Source organism: Centruroides vittatus, unplaced genomic scaffold, assembly GCF_030686945.1.
Source record: "Centruroides vittatus isolate TY-2023 unplaced genomic scaffold, ASM3068694v2 contig_2892, whole genome shotgun sequence".
Lineage (NCBI taxonomy): Eukaryota > Metazoa > Arthropoda > Arachnida > Scorpiones > Buthidae > Centruroides > Centruroides vittatus.
The window spans coordinates 38477-63694 of record NW_027121840.1 but is presented as its reverse complement, the minus strand read 5'-3'; the positions used below and the strand labels follow the sequence as shown (position 1 = coordinate 63694).

The 25218-nt window shown below is 30.8% G+C and overlaps 1 protein-coding gene across 1 annotated transcript in view; it reads left to right on the top strand.

Moving 5' to 3' along the window:
• LOC136972291 (methylosome protein WDR77-like) overlaps positions 1 to 25218 on the top strand; it is a 31292-nt gene that overhangs the window by 1053 nt on the left and 5021 nt on the right. The window contains exons 2-5 of the mRNA XM_067266848.1: positions 2692 to 2877; positions 7344 to 7485; positions 16004 to 16056; positions 16152 to 16222. Coding sequence (XP_067122949.1) covers positions 2692 to 2877; positions 7344 to 7485; positions 16004 to 16056; positions 16152 to 16222 — 452 coding nt within the window. The remainder of the gene's footprint in view (positions 1 to 2691; positions 2878 to 7343; positions 7486 to 16003; positions 16057 to 16151; positions 16223 to 25218) is intronic.

Here is a 25218-nt window from a genome sequence, read left to right as displayed (position 1 = left end):
TGGCTTAATGTTATCGGGTTTATTGAGTGTTTATCAGTGAACAAAGATAGTAATTTTATGACTTTACAGAAAAGTCAGAGTTTCTATTAGTAGTCAGCAATCATTATAGTGCCATCTTTGTGACAGAAGACATAATAAAAAAAATCCAGCAATGAGTTGTGTAACTTTCCTAGCTGTTATGAGATTTTATTTAAAAAATAACTTTTATATTGTTAATCATATTATTAATAAATGAATTGTGTGTGATGCCATCTGTTATGAAATTTTATCATAAAAAGTTTTTATATTATTAATTATTATAAAATGGCAAAATGCTTTATTTTGAGGGTAGAGACAAGTTTTATAAAAAAAATTGCAGATGTTAGTAAGGAGTAAAGTCTTCATTATGTCAGAGTCATAGAATTCTATCTCTTGCTGTTGTAACCCCATCTCAACTTCATTGTTGTTCTCATCATCATGGAAGTATTATCCTGCAAGTTTTTTCTTCAGATAAAGAAACAAGTGGAAGTTGCAAGAAATGTTTTGGTGATGATTGCTATGTGAGCCCAAGCATTGTCATGAACACGTGCAGACACCAGTTGTCAACATTCTCCTCCATTTGTTTTGAATGGCCCTTTGAAGGCATTGCAAGGTTTGGCAATAGGCAGCAGCCAGATGCATGAAGTCAATCAGAAGAATGCCTTTTCTGTCCCAGAAAACAGAAGCTATGATTTTTTTTCTAAAATTGAAGTTTTGAATTTTTTGGGTTTTGGAGAATGCATATGATGCAATTGCAGCAATTGTTGCTTGGATTCAGGAGTATGGTAGTAAATCCAAGTTTCACCACCTATCACTATTGTGGGTAAGAAACTCATCTCCTGTGCCCATCCTTTTCATTTTGTGTTCTTCTTTTAACATTTGGGTACCCAGTGTGCACACAATTTTCTATACTCTAATGTTACACCCACAGCTTCATGAAGCATGAGCTTAGACACTTCTGGAATGATTTCATTCAATTCTATTATTGTGAGATGCCAATTTGCACAAATTACTTTCTTAGTTCTTTGAAGAAGTTCATCAGAGATCACAGACTACTATGCTCATCATGAACATCAGTCCTGCCTCCATAGATTGCATGGCATTACTTTCTTACATTTTGTCAATTTATGATGTTTTCCTAAATGGAAACAATTTGTTTGTGAATATCCTCTTGGCACTCACTTTTTGCATTGAGAAAATGTATGACAGAATGCTGTTCACAGGATTGTGAATCTACACAGCCATTATAAACACATGCTACTCAAACCAGATGCAGTGTAGCAATGGTGACAGTTGCAAAATGAGCATGAAAGGTTCAATTTTAAATAGATTGTTATCAACGTGCTCACTAAAACATTAGCTTTTTGCTTATTTGCAATGTATCTTTACTTTTTGGATGTGCATCATACTTTAGTATCACAATTAATTTATTGCCCATTTCTAAGACAAATAACATTTGTTCCAAGTTTGACTATTTTAATTGACTTTTTCAGTTAACCAACTGAACAGCTAATTACAATCATGTCAATGAAAAATGTTTCTGTTGTATTTTCACTATCAATTAACAAACAATGCAAATAATTTATTTTTTAATACATTTTTTGAAAACAAAATAACATTCTTTCTACATATAAATGCTTTCAGCTCATGCATTTTTATGTTTTACCATTTTATTCTGACAGAATAAAATTAATCAAGGATAAAAGTAAATTATTATAAGAATAAAAATCATTAGTATTGATTAGATGATATTGCTTTTTTAATTTGTCAATTAGCATTAATTAAGTTGTTATATTAGTTAAAATCAATTTACAGTTGAAAACTGAGCATTTCAATTGATTATGATAATGAATAAACTCTTATTTTTAATAAATAATGATGATAAGTTTTTGCTTATCTTCCATCTGTAAAGAATGTTCTTTACAAATTGCAATATTTAAGTATTTTCTATATGTTCTTTGTGAATAAGTAATTATAAACAATCTCGTACTCACACGTTTAACCTTTATCACCTGTACTGCTTAAACTTCCGAAAACAAATGTTTTTGGCTTCCCCGAGGTCTGCTTCAGGTTAAAAGAAAAGAAAAACCCAGTTTTCAATCTTAGAACGATTCTTGAAGGAACGTTGAGTGAGTACGAGATTGTTTATAATACCAATATTCAGAGTAGAAGATATTGTATATTTATTTACCTTTACATAAGATTATATAATCAAGTAATCAAATTCTAAGTATATAATTAGATATTATTTAACAAATAGCTAAATAGAAAATATTTTTGTAAGATTCAAGAGAAAAATTATTATTCAATGTTACCCAAACAATCTATACTTAAATATGTGAAATTTATTAAATTAATATTTAATCATTGTAATTGTGACAAAAATCTTTGTGCTTTGTTATTCAAATGAATTACATAAATAAGTTTTGTGTTTGTTAAATGAATAATTAATTGTGTATGGTGTTTCAAGGATTTGTAAAATTTTTTCTAATTTGTAAAAAGATTTTCTTATATTTTTATATTTGTAAAAATAATTTTCTTTTGTTCCCAAATAGAGGGAATAACTCTAAATTAATAAAAAAGAATTGAATTGAATTACCTTTTAGGAATATGTTTTTTATAAAATGAGAATTGGTATTGTAAATTTTTTTAAAATAGTTTTCGTCATTTTAGATGGAAAACTAATACTGGGATCTTCAAATTTAACTGGACGATATTGGGGTGGTTCTTTATGGTTGTTTAAAAATGCCGATGATGCACCAGATATTGAGAAATGTCTTGCCGGTGTTGAAACTGAAGCAGGAATTTCTGATGCTGCAGTATTAGGAAAAGATAAAATTATTATTGGATTAGATTCAGGTAAGATATTTATAAGTTTTAAGATTAAGTTCATCTTTATTAATTCTTATTAACTATAGGATAAGACGTGTACAATCACAAAATTTAAAAGTCGACAGTAATAAATACAATTAACTCAACAGTTACTTCAAATATCAAATGAACAGTGGATTCCTTTATCAGTTTATTAAGGCTAAATAATTTCTTTTAGTAATTTTATGGGAGATTGGTAGTTAGACCACCACCTCTTGTTAAATTTAATAATTATAAATAAATAAATAAATTTATTTTCATGAATGACCAAAATTTTTTTAATCTAAATTAGTTAATTAATTAATTAGTCTGAAAGTCAGAGATCTGGGTAATGTAACCTGCAACATATCAGCACAAGTAAGCAAGAGTTGCAGTTTTGAGTCTTACTCTGGAACAAACTTTTCTACTAGAATATTCTAAAATTAAATTTAACAAAGGTTGCTGGTCTAACCACCTATCTCTTGCCAAATCACATAATTATTTAACCTTAATAGCCTGAAAAAGGCATCTAGCTGTTCATTTGATATTTGAAGTCAACAGTAATTTAAATTTGTTCTTAATCATTTCTGAAGATGAGCCTATAGGCTTAAGAAAAGTGTAAAATATTTATTATACTGAAAATTTCATTAAAATATTTCTGTTAATTTTATTCCTGATGTGGATTTAAATTTTCCTATTAAAATGTAAATTAAATTTGTTCATGTGGACTGTAAGTATACTGAAAACAATAGTTTAATTGTTTAAGAAAAAATGTAATTTCTCATTACTTTGTTAATATCATTTTATTACTCAACATGTTATGGTTGTATTATACAATGATAGGAATATGCTTTTTTTGAGAATACTCTGTATCTTGTTAAGTTATATTCTGTAAATGACAAAAATTTAACAATAATTTTAAAATATCGTAAGAGAAGATATTTATCTTGATATAAATTTTGCTATAAACCTATTGACTAGTGTCAATAACACATATACATTGCATGAATGTTTTCGGGCTACTCAGTAGTCCTGCTTCAGGTGAATCTCACTGTTTCGTTGATGGAACACAATTTCAAACATAAAAATTTGAATGTTCATTAAATAATGAATAATAGCCAATGTCTGTTAAAAAAAAACAAATGAATTTAAAACAAATGGAAGTTTTTGGAGTGCCTACCTTAACATTACGAAAAATATAGACCAAAATGCCATGTGTCAATATGGACATGTGCAGTAGGTCCTACAGCAAGAACTATAGAGCCAATGCGTAAAGGGCTTGCCAAGCTGCCAAGAGAGAAAGCTCCTCTTTGTGATTGATACATGTGCTGTTTATATTTGTTTTAAAGATTTCTAAAGCTTCTAAATATCTAAGCTGTTCAGTGTGTTGCATTGTTACTAGGATGCTAGCCTTTTGTAAGTGTGCATCTATATCTGTAGCATGTATTGACAGGATTGTAGAGAGCCTTGACTGCAAGACCATGCCACTGACAAATGACGACATGCTCTTGCAGCCTCTTACCGGTTTTTTGTAGAGCCTATATGCACAAGCTCCTTATCAAATCTCCTGTTTTTCAAAGGATGATGCAGTACACTTCCAGAAGCTTAGGGGGGGTGGGTGTGTCCTTCACAGTCTTAAGGAAAGTGAAAATGGTGGCACATCTCTTATAAGTAATATTTATGGCCCCCTTTTTTGGCTATCATATTGAATGTTGACCTCAGGAGGGGGTAGAAGGTTTTTCATCTCATTTATTTTGATACTAGCAGGTAGGCCTGGTGTTGCTCAGGCAAAAGTAACGATAGCGAAGATTAAGATTATTACATTATAGTCAACCTTACCCGTTTTCACAGAATGCAAGAATTGGGTCCCCCTGTTTCCAGAATAATTAGAGAATTTTTAGATGGGTCTAAAAATATGTTCGATTTCCCGCAAAAAGGAAGAAAACTGCATCTGCGTCTTGCACGTCACTTTCTCTTAGCACTTCCATCAACAATGGAAGTGTCCTTAAGAAGCCTTAATCCTGTCCCTCTCCCCAGGGGGAGGAATTTCGAAAAATCCCTTCTTAGTGTGTGTTCTTGTGACGTACCCTAACTGTGTACCAAATTTCAACTTTCAACTCCTAACCATTTGGGCTCTGTGCTGATTATTATTGTTATTAACTTGTCTCGATTATATATATAGATTATCTAATTGTCTATCTTATCAAAATTAATTCAAACATTTTTAGATGAATACAAAGTACAGCTTAACTAAGAACTAGTCTAACAAATATGCTAACAACTGACATCCACATTATATATTGTTTACAATTAATTATCTTAAACTTATGTCATTTTAAAATAACATTTTACATAATTATACCATTTTCAGCTATTTCATAACATAAACAATTGCATTGAATTTTACCAATAAATCTTTTGATAGAATAAAAAACAAATTTTTTTCAGGTAATGATGTAGGATTGAAATTGAAAATTCAGATTCATGAAAAATTGGTTAGTTGGCTGAAATTTTTGATGCAAGGGTCATTTTGAGCAAGCTGCATCATCAATTCTGAGTACATTCAAATGAGTTAAATGTGCTACTAATGTGTCTGTCATAAAGTACAAATTCCACTCATTGTGTATGCTCGATGTTGGTGATGTTTCAAGCAAAACTATAATGAAATTCATGAAGGAGAGAGTTAGTTTACTTTGTGAAAAAAATGGTGCATAGCGATATAAATGTTTCTAAATCTACTCGAGTGTTTAAATTGTGGATTAAAAGGTGAAATGATATAAATAACTGTTTGTCTGAAACAATCTAAGAAAAATTTTCAGATAAAATGGCACTAACAACATTCATAAGTTCAATTTTAGAATAAAAGATGAAAAGCATGCCTGCTTTAATGTATCATTCAATGAGCAATTGACTAACTTGCATGTAAATGAGAGAAACCTAGTAGAGTAGCTACTAAGATCTCCTTACTTTGAACTATTTTCTGTGGGAAATTTTTAAATCTAAAAATGAATTATTAATGAATTATAAAAGTTGAAAGTATGTAGACTGAAATCAAAAATGCATTCACTTTCTAATATCACTTAAAGACTCCAATCATCAAAATTCAACAATTTCAATGATTCTAAATTTTTTTGTATATATTAGACATCCAAATCCAATTGTTGGGTTTTTTAAGATTAATGGCAGATGCATTAGTTGTTTTTTGCTTGTTGCATTTTTTTTATTTTAGAGCACTGTTTGGATATGTTTCCTTATCTAGAAATTCATTTATTAGTGTTTTATTAACAAGAAAAATTTGCATCTTTCTATAAACAGTTAAAAACATTGTTTTTAGTATGTTAACTCATTTGATTTTTTTTCTCCTTAAATACAGTAAATCTTTGCTTACATTGTTAATTTTATGTTTCATTGTTTGGTATGTTTTCTTATCATACTGTTTATTGTTATACAGTAAGACCCTGCTTAATGCAGGGGATGCGTTCCTAGACGACAAAGCGCTAAGTGAAACAGCGTTAAATGAGACCATTTTAACATAGAGTAAATAGGGGTAGGGGAACACGTGACCGAAAAATAAGCAATTTTACTATAATTTTAAGTTATTTTTATATAAATTTTTGCATAATAATATATGTTAAATAACACACAAACATATGTGCACAGAAATGTAAAGTTAATTTTTTGTGATGAAGGTTCTGGCTCTTCTGAAATTCTTGTTTTTTGCGATGAAGTCGTGTAGTTTCATTGGTCGCTTTCTTTTTCTTTCCTTAAGCAAATGTCGGCAGCAGAAGATTGTATCCAAAATGCCTCATTTTGCTTTGGCACGCCTATCAAAATCTGGATCATTCACTACAATTTGATCAACGATTTCAGTTATCGTTACCAACCTTTTACTTAGGAAAACTGTAGAGAAATTTTTTGGGTTCTTCAGAATCTCTGTTTTCCAGTTGTACATGAATTCCTTGTTCTGCCAGTTTTTGAAGTCGTCGTTGGTAAGGCTCTTACCAGAAACATGCAGTAACTCCCCAATATCCTGCTTGTCTACATCTTCTGTATCAATGTTGACAATATTGTCAACCTAACAATACAGCAATAGGCTCTTCTCAATGAGAATTTTTGGATACCTCCAGCCATAACTTCCACACTCCGTTCATGCATTTATCAGTTAATTCTTGCCAAGTGAAGTCGATATTTCCTATGGCATCCATGATGTTATATTTTTTCCAAAATTGCACAAAACAAACATAGATTTAAGGGACGAATTGCCACCTTTTGCTGATTGGTTCTTGTTTGGGAATAATCATATTATATATGAATCAATGAAATACCGCGTTAATTTGAATCAACGTAAATTTTGAGTGTTTTTTAGGTGTCAAGCAGACCGCATTATATTGAATCAGCGTTAAGTGGGATCTTACTGTATTATATTTAAGTACTTTGCATGAATAATTTGTTATTAACTAAATTTAATTTTGTAGGTTCTGTAGAATTAATTAGTTTGAAATCTGATCCAGTCATTCTCAGTAATGAGTTTTATTCATGTGAGCATGATCATGTTATTAGTTCTATAAGTGTGTCTTCTAATGACTTGTTCTGCATAAGTTCCAGTTTTGATGGATGGTAAGTATAAATTTTTCTGATTAAGAAAATTATTTAAAATATTTGGGTTTAAATTCAAATAAAAATATTATTAAAAACAATTTTATAATAATAATAATAATAAATTTCATTTTACATTTATTTTCATATTTGTTAACAAATTTATTTCTGATATTTCTTTTAGTGTGAAAATGTGTTTAGTTTTAAATGTATTCAGTGCAGATTTAAAAAAATGTATTTTTGAAAATTTAAATACTTAAAATAAAATGCAAGATAGTATAATAGTATTCATATAAATTTAAATATTTTGTGTAGTGCATGTAGTATGACACTTGTAGAGGAGAGAACAATAGATACAATAAGCACCCTATTTATCCTCCACAGTTGCCTTATTTCCTGGGGAAGTTCTATGTACTTGCTGATTTTTTCAGTGCATGTATTTTGTATATTGTGAGTGTTTGGAACAGATATGTCTATAATGTATGTGATTTTGTGGTGTTTATCAATGAGTGTGATGTCTGGTCTGTCGTGGTAAATTGTTTTATCTGTGATTATGGCTCTGTCGTGGTACATTTTGTGCGTGTTGTTTTCTAATACTGTCTGTGGAATGTATTTGTAGTATGGTTTGGGGATGTCTAATAATTTGTTTGTCTGTAAGCTCTTGGTGTATTATATTTGCTACTTGATTATGTCTATGTAAATAATCTGTCTATGCCAAGAGCTTGCAACCAGAAGTGATGTGTTATATAGTTTCTGGCATGATGTGACATTTTCTGTGTGTCATTTGTCAGTGTTGTATCTTTGAGTATGTGTTTTCTGTAGTTTTTAGTATTTATGACCTGGTCCTGTATGGCAATTATGAACTCTTCCATCTCCCCAAAGAGGCATTCGTGAGCTAACCAGCTGTTTGACACAGTTTTGTCAACAAAATCCTGGAACAGGTCATAGGGTGACTGCCATGGAGAACTTTTTGAGCCCATAATTGTTTAATGGCATCTATACTTTTTATATGATGTGAGTGTAAGTTTAACAGTGTGTTATTTGAGTCTGCTAGAGTTACTGCTTTAAGTAACTGTGATATTTCTTGTTTTTTGTAGAAAAACTCTCGCAGTATCTGTTTATTTGTAGTGAAGATTTACTGTGTCAATCAGGCCACATCTGCCATCTTTATGTGTAAGAGTTAATCTTTCTCTGGCAGATTTAGGATGATGTTCATGCTTATAGTGTATTTATCATAACTTGGCACCTACTGTAAACAAACTAAGACACACCTCCCTTTGTTTATTGGTTTAAACCCACATCCATCAATTAGAAACTGCGTTGCAGCTCATTCGTCTGCAAAAAATAGTTTTTTGTTATTTATAAAATTGTTAATGAAATACTTAGCAATGATTATAAATGTAATTATTTCATATTTGTTAAATCGTTATTTTAATGAATATTTGCACTTTCTGAATCATTAAAAATAAACTATTTCCAGTCTTGTGCACTATAATGTTTTGGCTTCAAATTCCATTTATTACAATAACTATTGTTATTTCAAACTGTATGTTGTTGAATTACAAAAATGGAAATTTGAATGTAAATACGATTAAACATTGACAAGAAAAATTGCTGAGGAGCTCGGATAGACAAATAGTATTAAATCTGTTTAATTCTTTAACTGAAACAAATCCAGAAGTCTGTGTGAAAGATATAGTGAAAATGGTAGCAAAGACAACAGGGATATCAGAAAGGAGCATTCACAGAATTCGTAAAGAATATTTTACTAATGGTAAAGTAATAACTCCTTCGAAAACCCATAAGTGTACTCAACTTGTTGACAAATATGATGAATTCACAAAATGTGCCATTAGAGGTAAAGTACACAATTTTTATTTTTTAAACAAATTACCTACTGTAGATAAGATATCACAGGCTGTTAATGATGATCCAGATTTACCAGCTTTACTCGATCTACAATATATAATTTGTTAAAATTACTTAAATATTTTTGACATTTTCTGTCTTATTTCCTGGGCAAGTTCTGTGTACTTGCTGATTTTTTCAGTGCATGTATTTTGTATATTGTGAGTGTTTGGAACAGATATGCCTTATTTCCTGCCTGAATATACAGGATATACAAGCCAAAATTTGTTAAAATTAACAAGCCGAAACAGAAATAGTAGATTAATTGAAAGAGATGATATCATTTTATGGCAAAGACAATATCTACGAAAAGTCAGAGAAATGAGTTCTTTAGGCCATAAGATTTACTATTTGGATGAAACATGGGTTAATGCGGGCCATACCAAGAATAAAGTATGAAAGGACATTTCAATAACATCATATCGCAAAGCTTTTATATCTGGACGATCTACTAGATTGAAAAATCCTTCTGGAAAGGTTCAATAAATAATTCTTGTTCATATAGCATACAAGTTTTCTTAATGGTGGTCTATATGAATTTGAATCAAAGTCAATAAAAAATTACCACAAAGAAATGGATAGCAATAATTTCAAAAAATGGTTTGAAAAAATATTATCAAAATTAGAAAGCAATGCTGCTGTTGTCATGGACAATGCTCCATATCACTCAGCTAAAATTGAGAAGATTCCAAATTGTAGTTGGAAAAAAGCTGACATAATTTCTTGGTTGGAAAAAAAATAGGATTTGTCATAACAACAATAGAATGTTGAAAATAGAACTTTTGGATATTGTTAAAAAAATAAAACATAAATACGATAAATATATTATTGACAAAATGGCCAAAGCAATAGGTGTTGATGTATTACGTTTACCTCCGTATTATTGTAATTTAAATTCTATTGAACTGATATGGGCAGATATGAAAGGTTACATTGCACGTCACAACATAACAAACTGTTGGACGTGTGAATTTTAATGAATAAAGCTATTCAACAAATAACTGAAGAACGATAGAGAAAATGTATTGAACATATAGAAAAAGAACAACAATGAATGTGGGAACTTTATGAGATTTCAGAAACTGTTGTAGAAAAACTGATTATTCAGTCGAACACAAGTAGTGATGAAAGCGATAGAAATGATTACTTTGAGCAACTATCTTCTGATACAGATGATTAATAAGGTAAGTTTACACTATAGTTATTTTTAAAAATTTTTAACTATATAAATATCACATAGATAAATTCATACATTACAGTAATGTTTTCCTTTGGAGGTTTGCATATGATTTTTAAGGATTGCCGGAGAATTTTTTTTGTTTTGTTTTACATCTATTTAATAAAATAGTTGTGTAGATAAAAATTCTGAAGTGTATGTTCAACTACAAAATTATAAATATGTTTTGTGTAAGTCTTAATAATATATATTTAATAATAATTTTTGACAAACTATATTTAAATGATGGAAATAATTTAAACAGCTACATAAAAATGTTAAAGTAGGCTATAATAACTTTTCTAAGAATTATCTTGATAATTTTTAAATTGTTGTGGCCACTCTGACCTACTTTAACACGTGTAGAGAAAGGGGTTTAACTGGTCAACAAGTGTCTAGCCACTTCCGATTGTGATTTGACCAATGAAAATCTCTGGCAGATTAATATGACAAAATCTTTGTTTGCAGTAAGTGCCAGGTATGATAAATAGACTATACTAAGTGTTGTTCTTGTTTTCCTTTGGAGTTGCTCAAGATCTGAGTCTAATGTATAACTCTAAAAGAATAAGGGAGTAGTACTGGGACGACACATATGTTTTGCATGTAACTGTGTTCTGAGAATAGTGTTTAACCTACATTGGTATTCTTTAATTAATCTTTGCTTTATTTGTGTATGTTCTGTTAGTTTGGCCTGTTGGAATCCTAAATACTTGTAGAACTCACCCTCTTCCATGGATTCAATCACATCTCCATTTCCAAGTGCGAAATTGCCTTTCTTCAGGACTTTTTTCTGTGTGGAGTGTTTTGCATTTGTCTAGGCCAGTGGTTTTCACTCTGTGGTTTGTGGAACACAGGTGCTCCGTGGCTTCAAGTGTTTCGCGAAAAAACAAATATACAATTAAAAATTGTTGCAAAAGAAAAATCAATACAATGTAAAATAATTTTTGTATGGGAATGTAATTAGTAAACACCAATGTCATCATCTACTAGACCAAGTGCGCTTGCTTTCACAAAGTATTCCACCCCTGCTTTAAAGCTGATGTATTGTAAGTGTTCTGCAGAAAACAAATGTCAAAGTTTAGTGTTCGCCAACTTCAAAAAGATTGAGAACCACTGGTCTAGGCCAAACTCCATTTGTCCTTGGAGTATGAATGTGTGATTTGTAGGAGTTGATGAAGTTGTTTTTGTGTGGATGCATAAAGTTTTATGTCGTCCATGTACATGAGGTGAGACAATGTAAACTGTGTTGTTTTTTCATGTATGATATTGTAACCATATTACATGTTGTTTAATGTTAGATAATGAGCTCAGGTAGATAATGATTCAGGGCTAAGCAGAACCAGAGAGGACTCAAGGAATCTCCTTCAAAAATTCCTTGCCTAATAAATATTTGGTTTGTTTGTATGGAAGTATTATGAATCCTGAGATGTAGTGTTGTTCTGCAGTGCTATATAGTGTTTTGGAAGAATGCAATGAATGATAGATGTATTTTGTACATGTGTAGAATATGTAGCAGCCAACTGTATGGAACACTGTCGAATGCTTTTCTCTAGTCTATATATGCCATGTGTATGTTTGTGTTGTTTGTGTGCTTGCCGTAGAATGACTGAATCTATGAGTAATGCTGGCTCTTCACTTAGCACAATCTCATTGCCGTCGCCCAATGATTCATAGAGCAATGCAATCATTTCTCTATATGCCTACACACTTCACACGAAATGAAAGGCAATTTGCAATGAATTATGGGAAAATGGCAGTAAAACTTTCAACTTAAAATAAAGTTTTATATTTTTCAATTTAATTTTTAAAATTTAATATTTGCTATTTACACCTTTTCTAAATTTTCACACCTTGCTGTAAGTAGCCCTAAGGATGATGGGTAAAACTGTGACGTCACGTACACTTGAAATTATGGATACTGCATGCCAATTGGCTGTGACAGAATTGCCACGCAAAAAGTATACACTGTCCACAGTGACAAAGGCTCTTGAATTGCCTGAAAATTGCACTAGATGAAGAGCTACTAGCATACTGTTCTTTGCATCACTTGTGATTTCTACAGCAACCTTTTTGTTGTTCTGTAAGAATGTTCTGTACATCAACATTCTGTATATTTTGTTTGCAAACAGGATGTCAATAATTTATAGTGTTGAAAAACATGTAATTGGTCTGTGTGGGGTCTGTAGTATAGTTGTTTTTAGGTTTTATGTAGGTGATGCTTTGAATAAGAAATTTTGGCATCTCTTGTGGATTGATGATGATATGTGTTAGGTGTGTAGCTAGTTCCTGGTGCAGTGATTTAAATTCTTTGTACCAGAAATTGTGAATGTTGTCTACATTAGGTGTCTTCCACTTGTGTGTTCTGTTAACAGTGTATCGGATGTTGCGTACATTTATTTCAGCACAGGACATAGTTGGTGTGTTGTGCAAGATTTGTTTTCTTCCTCGATCCAGCCTGCATCAGCATTGTATGTACAGCACTGGATCAAAGAGTAGATCAATAATTTGAGTTCTTCTGTTGGTGTGCTACGGTGCTATATACTAATGGTTGTTTTGATAGTGATTTGTCTGTAAAAGAGTTTTTCATTGTTTGTAAATAATTTATTCTGTTGTTTTTGCAGTGGACATGTTTTGTATCGTTTGAGTCTGTGCTTTGGTTGCAAGTTTTTGTTTTAGTGTATCAATGTATTCTGTAATGTGTGTGTTGTGATGTTCATGTTTTGTGTGTTTTGATTAAAGAAACAACTAAAAAAAAGTTTTCAAGAAAATTAAGTTGTTTCTTTAATTGTTTTTAGTGTATTGTGTCAGCCTGCCTAATTGCTGTCTAGTATCATTTACAGTAGAGCATCGTTTATCCGAAAATCGGTCAACCGAAAGCTTTCCAGTCAGACTGTGTCGTGCAGAATCGAACATTTTTGATACTAGATTAACTTCTAAAGTATAATTTTTTTGTTTTTATATTTTTCAATATATTTATTTTGTTTGTACAAAATAAAGAAATAATTTTTAATGATACAATAGCCTCGATTATTATTATAAAAATTTTCGTTGGGCTTAAAATCAATGAAAATTCAACATGTAGTGACATGCAATGGAGAAAAATTTCAACATCAGATAGGTTAATATATTTTTTCATACATAATCGGTTATCCAAACAACCCCAGTCCCCAATTGATTCGGATAAACGATGCTCTACTGTATTTGTGTTTTTCTTCTTCTCTACCAGGCAGGCTTGTGACAGAATTGTGTCTTGTGTGTATCTGTCTGCGATTGTGTTTTCAGTCCATGGTGTGTCACTACTGTGAGTGCCCAGAATAAACTAATATATGAAATTCTGAGCGTGTAGAAATTAAATGAATGTAATGTTGTTGAATTAAATGAATGTAGTATGTAAGTGAGTGTTTACATAATTTAGTGTTTTTTGTACTACCTTTGACATGTTGATTTTTGGTATTCATGGTCTTTGTGTGGGATCTGTACCTGTATTTTTAGTGGGTGTTTCATGAAATATAAGTGAGAGCGTATTAACTAAATCCATGTCTAAGTTATCATTAGTGGATGTGGAAGTGTCTGCAGTATCATTAGTGGTAGTTGTGTGTGCTATAATTAGTGCTTATTGCTGGATGATTCGACAGGTTACGTGATCTTCAATAATGTTAAATGTTTCTGTCTGTTGATGTATTTGATCAGCAACCTGATGTTTAATAAGTTTGAGTATTGTTTGTGGGATAAGGTTGTTGTATATAATTGTTCTTTTTTGATCAACAACCCTTTGTTCAGTGAGGTGAGAATATTGTCGTGTGAATCTAAGGTGTAGTTGTTGTCTATATGCTGTCATGTTTGTTTTGAGTCTTGTGATTGTGTAATAACTACAGATGATAAACTTGTTCATTTCCATTGACTATTTCATCTGATGGCATGGTTTTCTAGTCTTTGTGGTCTGTGGATGCATTGCCACAGAAACAGCAAGGCATTGCATTAACCATGGTTGGGCCAGCACTGCTTTCACCACCTATAGCCAAGGGGGACTGTGGCCTATTTTTCAAACGTGAGCCTCTGCCTAACCCATAAATGCAAACCTTATTAACCAAAGCAACTTTTGAGTCAGTATCATACTTAGATACGGTTACTACCATGGTAATTATCTCTACAGAATGTGGATATGGACACTTTTAGCTTCATTTCTCCCCATAGACCTTACTGACCTGGGTGTCTTTACCAGAGGCTTGTACTCCAGCCAGCATTGCTTTGTGGATCAGTAAAATTACTGGGCTCTCCCACCACAACCAGGTGGTGACCATCAGAAAGTTATTATTATTATATTATTATTATTATATTATTATTATAATTGTTTTCAGTACTTAATGTACTGTAGGTGAATTCATCTCAGATATTTTGTCTGTTTTACTTAGTTTATAATTACATCTACAATTAGTTGTTAATGGAAATAAAACAAAAAGAAACAGGGATAACAAGAAATGTTTGAGACAATGTCTTCTAAGTGACACATTTTCAATCACAATTTCAGTGATTCAAGATAAATGAAAGTGTGGGTTATATTTTTTGTTTTGGAAAGTTTTGCTGAACATATACAGGAAATTACAGTAATTTTCTAATTGTTACAATTTTATTAAATTGTTTCTCTTAAAAAAGTGGAAATTAAAAATGACATCATTAAAAAATCAGTAATAACAAATATTAAAGGTCATAACTTTTTAAATTAAACTTATCCAATTATTGTTTTTATTAGTTTATAAAACAAAGATTTATAAATTTTTTCAGTTTTTATTTTGTTAAAAATATTTATCATAGTTTAAAAAATAGATTACTTTAATAATAAATTCTAACAAATTGGTTATATTGATTATTTACTAGAACTTACCTAAAATCAATTTAAATAAGTAAATCATAATTCAATGAAATTGGCAAAACTTGGTACCAAAATGATAAATATATTATCCACAATTACTTCTTCATGTTACCAAAATTTCTGATTTTAAAAATGTTTTCAATTCTTCTTGAGTCATAATCAGTTTAACACTACAACACTTAGATATTGCTGTATGTAAGCACAGTTTAAAGAATAGACTTTTCAAACAACTGTAATTTGAACTAAAGAAGCATACTAACTAAAGAGAATTAATTAAAATTTTGTTTTTTAATTTTGACAGTTATATTCTGACTTAACAAAATAAAAAAAATATTTGTATAAAATAGGTAAATATTTGTCTTTTAAAGTAAAAAATTTTTCATAACTTAATGAAGTAGTTGTGGATAATACATTTACCTAATCTAATAACTTTACTATTTGTTTTTATATGTATAAATAATATACTGTATGCATATATAGTATGAAGTCCTTGAAATTATTTTTATTTAATCATTTCACTATTTTAAAATTTCATATTCTTATAGTATTAAAGTATGGGATGTTGAAACTTGGACATGCATTGCTACTTACAGACCAGGTTAATATTCTATATATACTTTTTTGAGTATTTATTCTATTAATATTACTAATGTTGTTTTGTTTTTGAAATTTAAAAACTTTTTCTTTTTATAGCTCATGGAAACAAAATTTCCAGAGTTTCTTGCAGTAATGTGGAATCTCGAGTGTTTATATCATGTGGACAAGTAAATTTAATTTTATTAAATTTAGTGTTGAATTTAGTTAATATAAGGTTGAAAGTATTAGTCTTATTTTATAGCAATAAATAAAACTAAAACTACAAAAGGTGCAATAAAGAAAACCAAACTGAAAAAAGATGAAATTAATCATTCAAAAAGAGTAGCTTTTCCAAATTTTATAGAAAAATTTTTGATTTTTAGTTAGAGCATTAATGTAAGTATTAAGAGATAAATCAATACTCAAATAGATGTGTCACTTTTTATGAAATTTTTATTTGAAATTATTTTAACTATTATATTAAAATATTACAAGTAAAGAAATTGTTTTTCTACAATTATAATTTCAATATACTATATTTCGTTGATTAAATCCCAGCATTCAAATAAATTCTGGGTTGAAAAGCATGGGAAACATTGAAGTACTGCAATATATAAGATAATGTAGTGTAAAGTGACAGGTAAAAAATCTAATATAATTCTACATCTTCAAATTGTCTAAAGTTGAATTGTGCTTTCTATTTTAAGGTTCACAGGAACATTTATGGAAATAAAATTATAATTATCATCAAATATTGAGTGTGCAGGCCTCGGAGTCGCTCACTTTTCTCACTTGTACTCACTTTTCTGAAGTATCCTCACTTTTCTCACTTTTCAGGTCATTTTCTCACTTTTCTCACTTTTTTGGTCATTTTCACGTGCTTAATTAAGATGTGGGGCAAACCAAAAATAATTTTAAAGCCAAACGAATTGCCGAATTATCGGACTATCAGAATAGAATTTTTTAGAAGAAAATACGCGGCCCTGAGCAGACTCAAAATTGCAACTGCCCGCTCAGTGTCGTTAGGTTATAGAAAACAAAAATTTATTTAACGTATTTAAAAAAATCTTTTATGCACTTAAAAAACCCCTCTCATTACAAATTCAGAAGCCAGTGTTGAGTAAAGTTATGTACTCATGCCATATTTTCATTATTCGCCAAAATCTACCTTATCCGAATTGCATTTCCTTCTACAGAGTTTAAAAATAAGTATTCTAAGCATCCCTGCAGTTTTGGCTGTTTTCTAAGAAAATCACTAAAGTCCTTTTGCAGGGGAAAGCACATTACGCAGAGGGATTAATCTCTCAAGCTGACAACACTGCTGCCGCTTTTAAATTCAAAATATATAATTATTAAAATTAACACGAGATAGTAGCGTAACCTCCTACCACTAAAAAAGATTTCGTTTCTGACCATTTAGTTATCCTGGTTATAGCCCAATAATTTGGCAGATTATTTGGTTTTAATTAACAATCGGGTTATGGAGTTGTCGTTTACAAAAATATTTTTTTACTTGATTTATCTTTAAATAATTTCATAAACTTGAGTTTAATAAAATTACTTTAATGATTTCATAGCATATTGTTAACGTTAAATCACATCTACATCTTCCCATAAATGTATGTTTAAATTGACTACAAGTATAATTATTCCATATAGTAAGTGTTATTTTCATAAAATGTGTGATTACTTTGCTTGTGAAATATCCATTTTTTAATCTTCTCTTATGCCGATTATAATTGTGCATTAATTGAGAGACTAAAAAAGTAAACGAAAATGTAAATTCATATTTACATATAAAATTTACCAAATAAATTAAAATATTCGAAGTGTTGTAAAAAGTACAACACGTAATTGCTTGTGAGAAAGATTTTCACACGCTTCCCAAAGGTTAACAACTTTGCAACGATGTTGGTTTTTATTCATCTGCAGGAAAAAGTTTTTTGTTATTTATGAAATCATTAATAAAATATTATTTTACTTATATTATTTGGAGTATATTTATTTCAGATTTATTATTTTATTTGGAAATCAATATTTACACATCTCGAAGCATTAAAAAATAAACAGTTTCTGATAATGATAAATATCCGAGAATAGCCAAATTAGTGAAATCAGCATCGAAAATCCCGTTCCCATGAATGAGAGGATCAATTTTATGCCGGGCACTTTCTCCTGATAGAGCATCAGTGTTGGAAAGAATGCTTAATTCACTTTTGATTGTTAAGGAGGGACTAAACATGTATGACCAAAGCCCACACCTTGTACCTATTGCAAAGGACGACTGAAATTAGCTTCCTCGGTGCATAGAAATTATCAAGAACGATTGGAAAATGAAAAGAAGTTAAAAGAATAAGAGAAACGGAAAAAAGAGCACAGAAATGTTTTGAAGAACAACAAAAGAAAGCTGTTCGTAACATGAAGATTATGGAACGGCAACTGAGTTTAAACCAGAAAAATGTAGAAGAAAATGAAATACATGCGACAGTCTAAGTTTTGTTAGAAGCAGCAAACAAAAAAACTGGAGAAGGCTATTAACAGCAAGAACATGAATGAAGTACAAGCAGCACGTGTGATGCTTATTAGTGTTAAGTGTTCAAAAGCAAGAGGAAGCGAAATAGAAGGAAGTTGATAACATGCAGAATAATCTTAATAAAAGAACATCATCTTTCATGACTGATTATTTACAGAAGCCAAAGACTTTTCAAGTATTCATGGTTTACTGAAAATACAAAAGCCACTGATTATCGGGAAACAGAAAAAAAAAACGCGATATAACCGAGTAATAAAAATTCTGGGCTTTTACTAAACAGATTATACATGCTATGGAATCTCTGTTCTTTCATCAGCAAGTGTTTCTGATATAAAATAAGCTTAGTTTTTCAATCCTGAATTTTATTCGTAGGTTATATCGAATTACCGGTAATTGACGTTTACGTAAACATCGAAACCATGAACGCCCATTTAGCATTGTTTCTTTAACAATGACATTGAAAGACAAATACTGTCGATATAAAAACATCAATTGCGATTTTATTATACAGTACTATATAAATCGCTTATTAGAAATTCGTGTAGTTTATATTTTTCAATAAAAATTATAAATGCTGTAATTGAAAATTTAAAAAAAATGAATATTGAATATATAATAGAACATCAAAACTTATAAAATTACAGAGTAAAAATTCTCTAAAAAGCAAAATGAAGTTACTACTGTATAAAAATTTTAGAAGTTTTCGTTCAGAATCAGAGAGATCTTTTCCTTACACGTTATGCGGTGAATTCGAAATTTCACACCTTTATGTGAATTGACGCAATACCGTTAATTCACATAAATGTATGAAATTTCGAATTCACAGAAACTTGTAAATGAGGAGACTGTACTTAAAACTAATAAATAAACAACTTTTATATCAAAAGGAAACAAATGACAATCGATCTATCCACCTGTTCTGCATATTTAGCTCTTTCTCGTATTTCGTTGCAAATAGAAATTCAGTGGTAATTGGTAATTTAAAATTAATTGACTCAAATGCTTTTAAAATTTAGGGGACCAAAAAAACGCGATATAACGAGTGGCTACTATATTACAGTATATACAGAAATTTTTAAAATGTGTTTAACCATAACAGAATAAAAAGAAATAACAATTTTTACTGCTGTTTTGCTGAGTTTTCCTTCTGTGTTTTCACTTTGTTTTGTCACTATTGCACTCACTTTTTATTCACTTTTTCTGTATTTCAACTCACTTTTCTCACTTTTTCAAAGGGGAAATAGCACTCCGAGGCCTGAGTGTGGGAAAGATGCAATTGAGTTCATAAATCAAGAGCATAAACCAAAGGATAATTCAGAAAACTCAAATTGGAGATAGTGAATTGTAACAAGATGGTAGTGAAGGTCCTGATTCTGACATCATCAAAACAGACACAAATGAAAACAGTAACTGAATTGGAAGATGCTGAATCAGGTTAACTGTGAAAAGAGTAATTATTTCAAATGTTGTATTTTTAACCCATAAATACAGTCAATAAATGGTTTTGATGCACTAGAGTCCTGCAAACTCAACTTAATGTGAACTAAGATGATGAGTTTTACAGCATAGCAACAATGCTAGTTTAAGTAGTGGAATTTTTGTAAAAATATTATATTTGCAAATTTGGATATGCATTAACTACTGTACATAAAAGTAGTGGCTATTTCTACCCGTAGTTAAGTTTAAATTTTAAAAATATTGGTATTCAATGGCTACTTTCAAGTTAGTGGCATTTAGCAGTGGCACCTTGGAAAAAGGATTATATTCTTTGTTAAAATATAGAATTGATGCTATGATCAAGTGTTACAGAGAAGAATGATAAGTTATTTGATCCTAGTGTTATAGAGGTAAACATTAGATTTTTTTTCTTTGAATGACATGGCAAGTTTTATGAAATGTCAGGTTATGAGGAGTGGAGTTTCCCGGACTCCACTGTAGTTCCAAGAATGTAAAATGTTTTCAAATTTTACCCCATCATCTCCTGTTGCAAGGTAAATACTGTATAACAAAACGGAGAAAACACTGAGATCGGTGTTATGTACGTTTTCTTATCACAAGCACTTTCAACAAACCTATAGTTGTCGTTGTCGTTGAGCGAATACAGAAATTTACTAAAAATAAATGGAAATAATCTGATGACGAATGGAATGCTTAAAATTCAAATTAAAACTTTTGTTAAAACCATTAAGAACGCATAACAAATAATCAAATGTGTTCAAAATTGAACAAGCAGTAAGCTCTGTATGAGAGAGATTGAGCACAGAATGTTCAATTCCCCACTTGCCATCCACTACCCACAGCTGTATTTGCGTTATGTTGATGATATTCTCATAGCATGGGAAGACACAGATGAGATGTTTCTCACCTTTATGCAGCAACTTTAAGTATATATCCTTCCATAAATTTTACTTGGGAGAAAGAAAATGACGCTGCAATAACGTTCTTAGATTTGCATATACGTAAATCTCCTGAAGGACCACAATTCTCGGTTCACTACAAATCTAACATGGCACCATTATCCCAGCAGAGGTCTTTTAGCCTTCTTGATATGTTAATGCTGCCATTGCCGCCCTCATAAGAAGAGCTTTCTTACTATCATCTTCGCAAGTACTGGTAAACATTGAATTAAAAAACATCAGTTTGGCGGTATGCACTGCTGGATTTTTGCTTGCTAAATTTAAGCATGTGCTCAATATGGTAAAAAAATCACTATTTCCAAGCACTACACTATGCAATGAGAGGGAATTTTCTGTGGTCCAAACATTGTTGCCGTACCTTGGATCCCTTTCTATATGCATTTGCCGTATTTTTAAGCAGCGTAACCTTGTCTTACCACTATCTCCACTTCCAAACCTATGCAAGCTCATTTGCAATGATAGGGGCAAGTTATCTACTCTAGAGAAGTCGGGGTTATCTATGCAGTTCCACTGGAGAATCTTGCAACAGTAGTAAACACAAGGTATATCAGGGCCACTACTAGAATGCTTGCTAGCCACCTTGTGCAACACCAAGAAGATGCTGTGAGATGTAGGCACACCACAGAACTTACAAAAAAGGTACTTGAACAGGGTTACAACCCATTATGGTCCCAATCAATTATGCTCGAGCTGTAAAAATAGGAAACTCGTTTTTATATGGGAAACTTTTCTTACTATCACCTTGGATACATGCAACACTCCTACCCTCGACTTGCCCAGTGTATGAGTCACACTGTACAAGTGATTAAGCAACTATTAGCATCCTCCAATATACGTATAGCGTGAGCCTGGATCCACACATGCGCCACTTCACATATCATGAAGCTTACTGCTTGTTCAATTTTGAACACATTTGAATATTTGTCACGCGTTCTTAATGGTTTTGACAAAAGTTTTAATTTGAATTTTAAGATTAATTGCAAGTTCTGTTCTTCATCGGATTATTTCCATTTATTTTTAGTAAATTTCTGTATTCACCTGACGACAACAACTATAGGTTCATTGAAAATGCTTGCGATAAGAAAACGTACATTATAACACCAATTTCAGTGTTTTCTCCATTTTATTACAAGAATTTATCTTTTAATTTAATTACAAAACTTAAAATCTTTTGTTTTTATAGTGGTTTATATGAATTAAGTGCTAAGTTTGCAGTTAATATTATTTACATGTTTGCCAAATATGTGATCAAAGATCTTTATTTTGTAAATTTTCACCAATTGTTTTCTCAAGACTTTTTCCCTCATTTCACTTTAAATTCCCACTACATTTAGAATAATAAGTTGTACATTCAATATCTTCATTTTTTATTCAATATCTCTATAAGGATGTAGTTTTGCTGCATTCTGCAGTTTTAAGTCTTCTTACTTGACTATCTGGATTGAACTGGACTGTTATAATTTCAAGATATTTTCCATTAATTCTTTTTATCTTAGTTATATGTCTTTGGCTGTAACCAAATTCCTTTACTTGCTCTTAAACGACCTCCTTTTTTTCTTTAGTTCTTGTGGTTTAGTACAAAGACAGATTACAGATTCTTAGTCTTATTGAATACATATTCAAGAGTCTAAGAATATGGTTCTGTACATGTGGAATATGGTACAACATGATGTATGTAAATTTCTTTTTCCAAATGTTAATTATGAAAAATAGAAAATTCTTTACTGCTTTATTGGGATTAATGTACAGACTATAACTTGAACATTTCCATAGAATTATCATCAAAGATTTTGAACTAAGCTTCATAAAAATTGTTCAAATGGAGATATGATATTAATGTTACAAAAAATTCATGACTTTTATTAAAATCAAATCAATTGAAAATTAAAACAATGCTTTTAAAAACTGTTTAAAAGTTGTTCTGAAATTGTAAATCAAATTAATTTTTAAACTTTTTATTTGTATGGAGATGACAGAACCTTTTGCTTTTTATATATATACAGATAAAAATTATTAAAAATAATATAAAAACTAAAATGAAATCTGTATTCTGTATATAACCAAAGGTTATTATTCAAAAATCAAACTTAAACAATGGTTGCTACTAAAGCAATCAAATACCGTTTCTTCAACTTCAAGTCTGAGTCAAAAGTATAGTTTTTTTATGTCTCCTATCCCTATACAAAGACCTTCCTTACCCTACAAAGACCTTTGTTAACCCTTTCCACGAATTCATGCTGAGTCCACAGAGGAAGTTAGTGGGTGGTTCTTTAGAGAAGTGGTGTGCAAACTATTTTCATTTCCGGCCACCCCATTTTGTGTAAAATTTTGTCGCAACCCCTGGATAGACTGTAGGCATTTTTTTTAATTGTCAGCGTAGTTAAAGTGAAATTCTGGGATTTATGCTTATGTTTCTGCCTTATTAGAGGTCTGAATAAATCACATAATTTTATGAAACAATGATTTTATTTATGCATATGGGTAAATATTTAGTTAATGAAAAATACTTTTAAAAAACTTTACATTGTAAGAATCCAATGTGAGGTATGCACTTGCAAAGAGCTCATGATTGTTTTTATGTTCGGATCTGTATTAGAAATCACAGGCCCTAAGTCATCTGTATTAGGAACTAATACAGACAATTGTTTTCGTAAAAAATATAGTTCTATTTTTATAAATAATAATATTTTATTTCACTGTTTTACTGGTACCTGATACTTGTTGAAGAAAAGCCTTATATTTTTTATCATCAAATAAATTTCTTTGAATTTGGTGACTTCGAAAATTTTCTCACGACCCCTCTAGACCCACAGTTTGTGCACCACTTTAGAGCAGTGATTTTCAACCACTGATTTTTGAAGTGTGCCACCACTGCAAATACTCATACATAAGCGATGTCAGACAAGTGGTTGAATTTGTTCTGCCTACTAAGGGAGTGTTTGGAAATTGTTACCAGTAACTGCCAGTAGTTACCAAGGTATTTAGAAAACATGACCTAAATAACCAACTGCATTTAAAAATCACTGTTATGACGTCACCATTTGTCCTGCGGTATTTACCGAAGTACCGTGTGTGCACCGCCAAATTTTTAAATTATTAAAGTGTACCATGATGGAAAAAAAAGGTTGAGAATCACTGTTTTAGAGGAATGAATTGTAGAGTCCATCTGCGACTTGGTGTGATCTACTTATACACTGCTTTTTTGTAAAGTGTTAGTTTCAGTTTTGGTGGTGACAGAACATTTTGCTTTTACTGTATCATATATTTTCACAGATAAGACGATAGTTGAATCATAAAAAAAGGCCCCCAAAATTTGCGGTCATCTTATAGGACAGATACAAAAAAAATTAATTGAAATTTATATAAATTAAAACCATTATAAAAAAACAGACAAACTGTAATTATTTACTAGTAGAGTGAGTAGGGTATGTCCACTGAATAGAATAGCCCATATAAACATTTTTGTGAATAATCAAGGTCATTACCCGAATACCGAATCAATGCGAATGTTTGCAACAATTGCAAGGCAGTGCTGCCAGATGCAAGAAAATAAAATTTGTTCATTCGAAAAATTACAAATAGGACATAATTCCGTATACACTATACAGTATTATTATCCAGATGATGATCACTGATCTAAACTAAATTTATAGGCTGTTGACAGTTTGGGAGTCGTCTTATAGGATAGATATATGCTAAAACTATAAAACTTTGGCAAAAATTTATACCTTGTCTTATCTGCAGAAATATATGATATATACAAATTTTAACCATCGGTAAGTAAAAAAATTCATACAATATCCCTATGCATCCCTGATCCCCATTCTTGTGGGATAAATCCAATCTTTGCTTCTATGAAAGATTGTAATTTAATACTATGCTTCTAAGTTGTAGAGCATCTCAGAATTAGTACAAAGTTTTTCTATTCTGTTAAAATAATCAAAGGGAAAACAGTTGGATGGCTAGACATTGTAAAAAAAATGGATGGGAGAACTGTTTGAGGCTTCTCTGTGTGGCCTTGTGCACTCAAGTTCAGTCAGAGAAACCTCACCTTTTTTTTTTCTTTTTTTTTTTACAATGTTCAGTCAGAAGAAACAATATTTAATGCTTATAACAATGGTTGGCTGATAACACGAAAAGAGAAGATAATCTGAAAATAATGATAACAGTAACTGAATTTTTTAAAGTTTGATTATTTGTTAATCAATTTTTTGCCAAACTATTGAAATTTTAA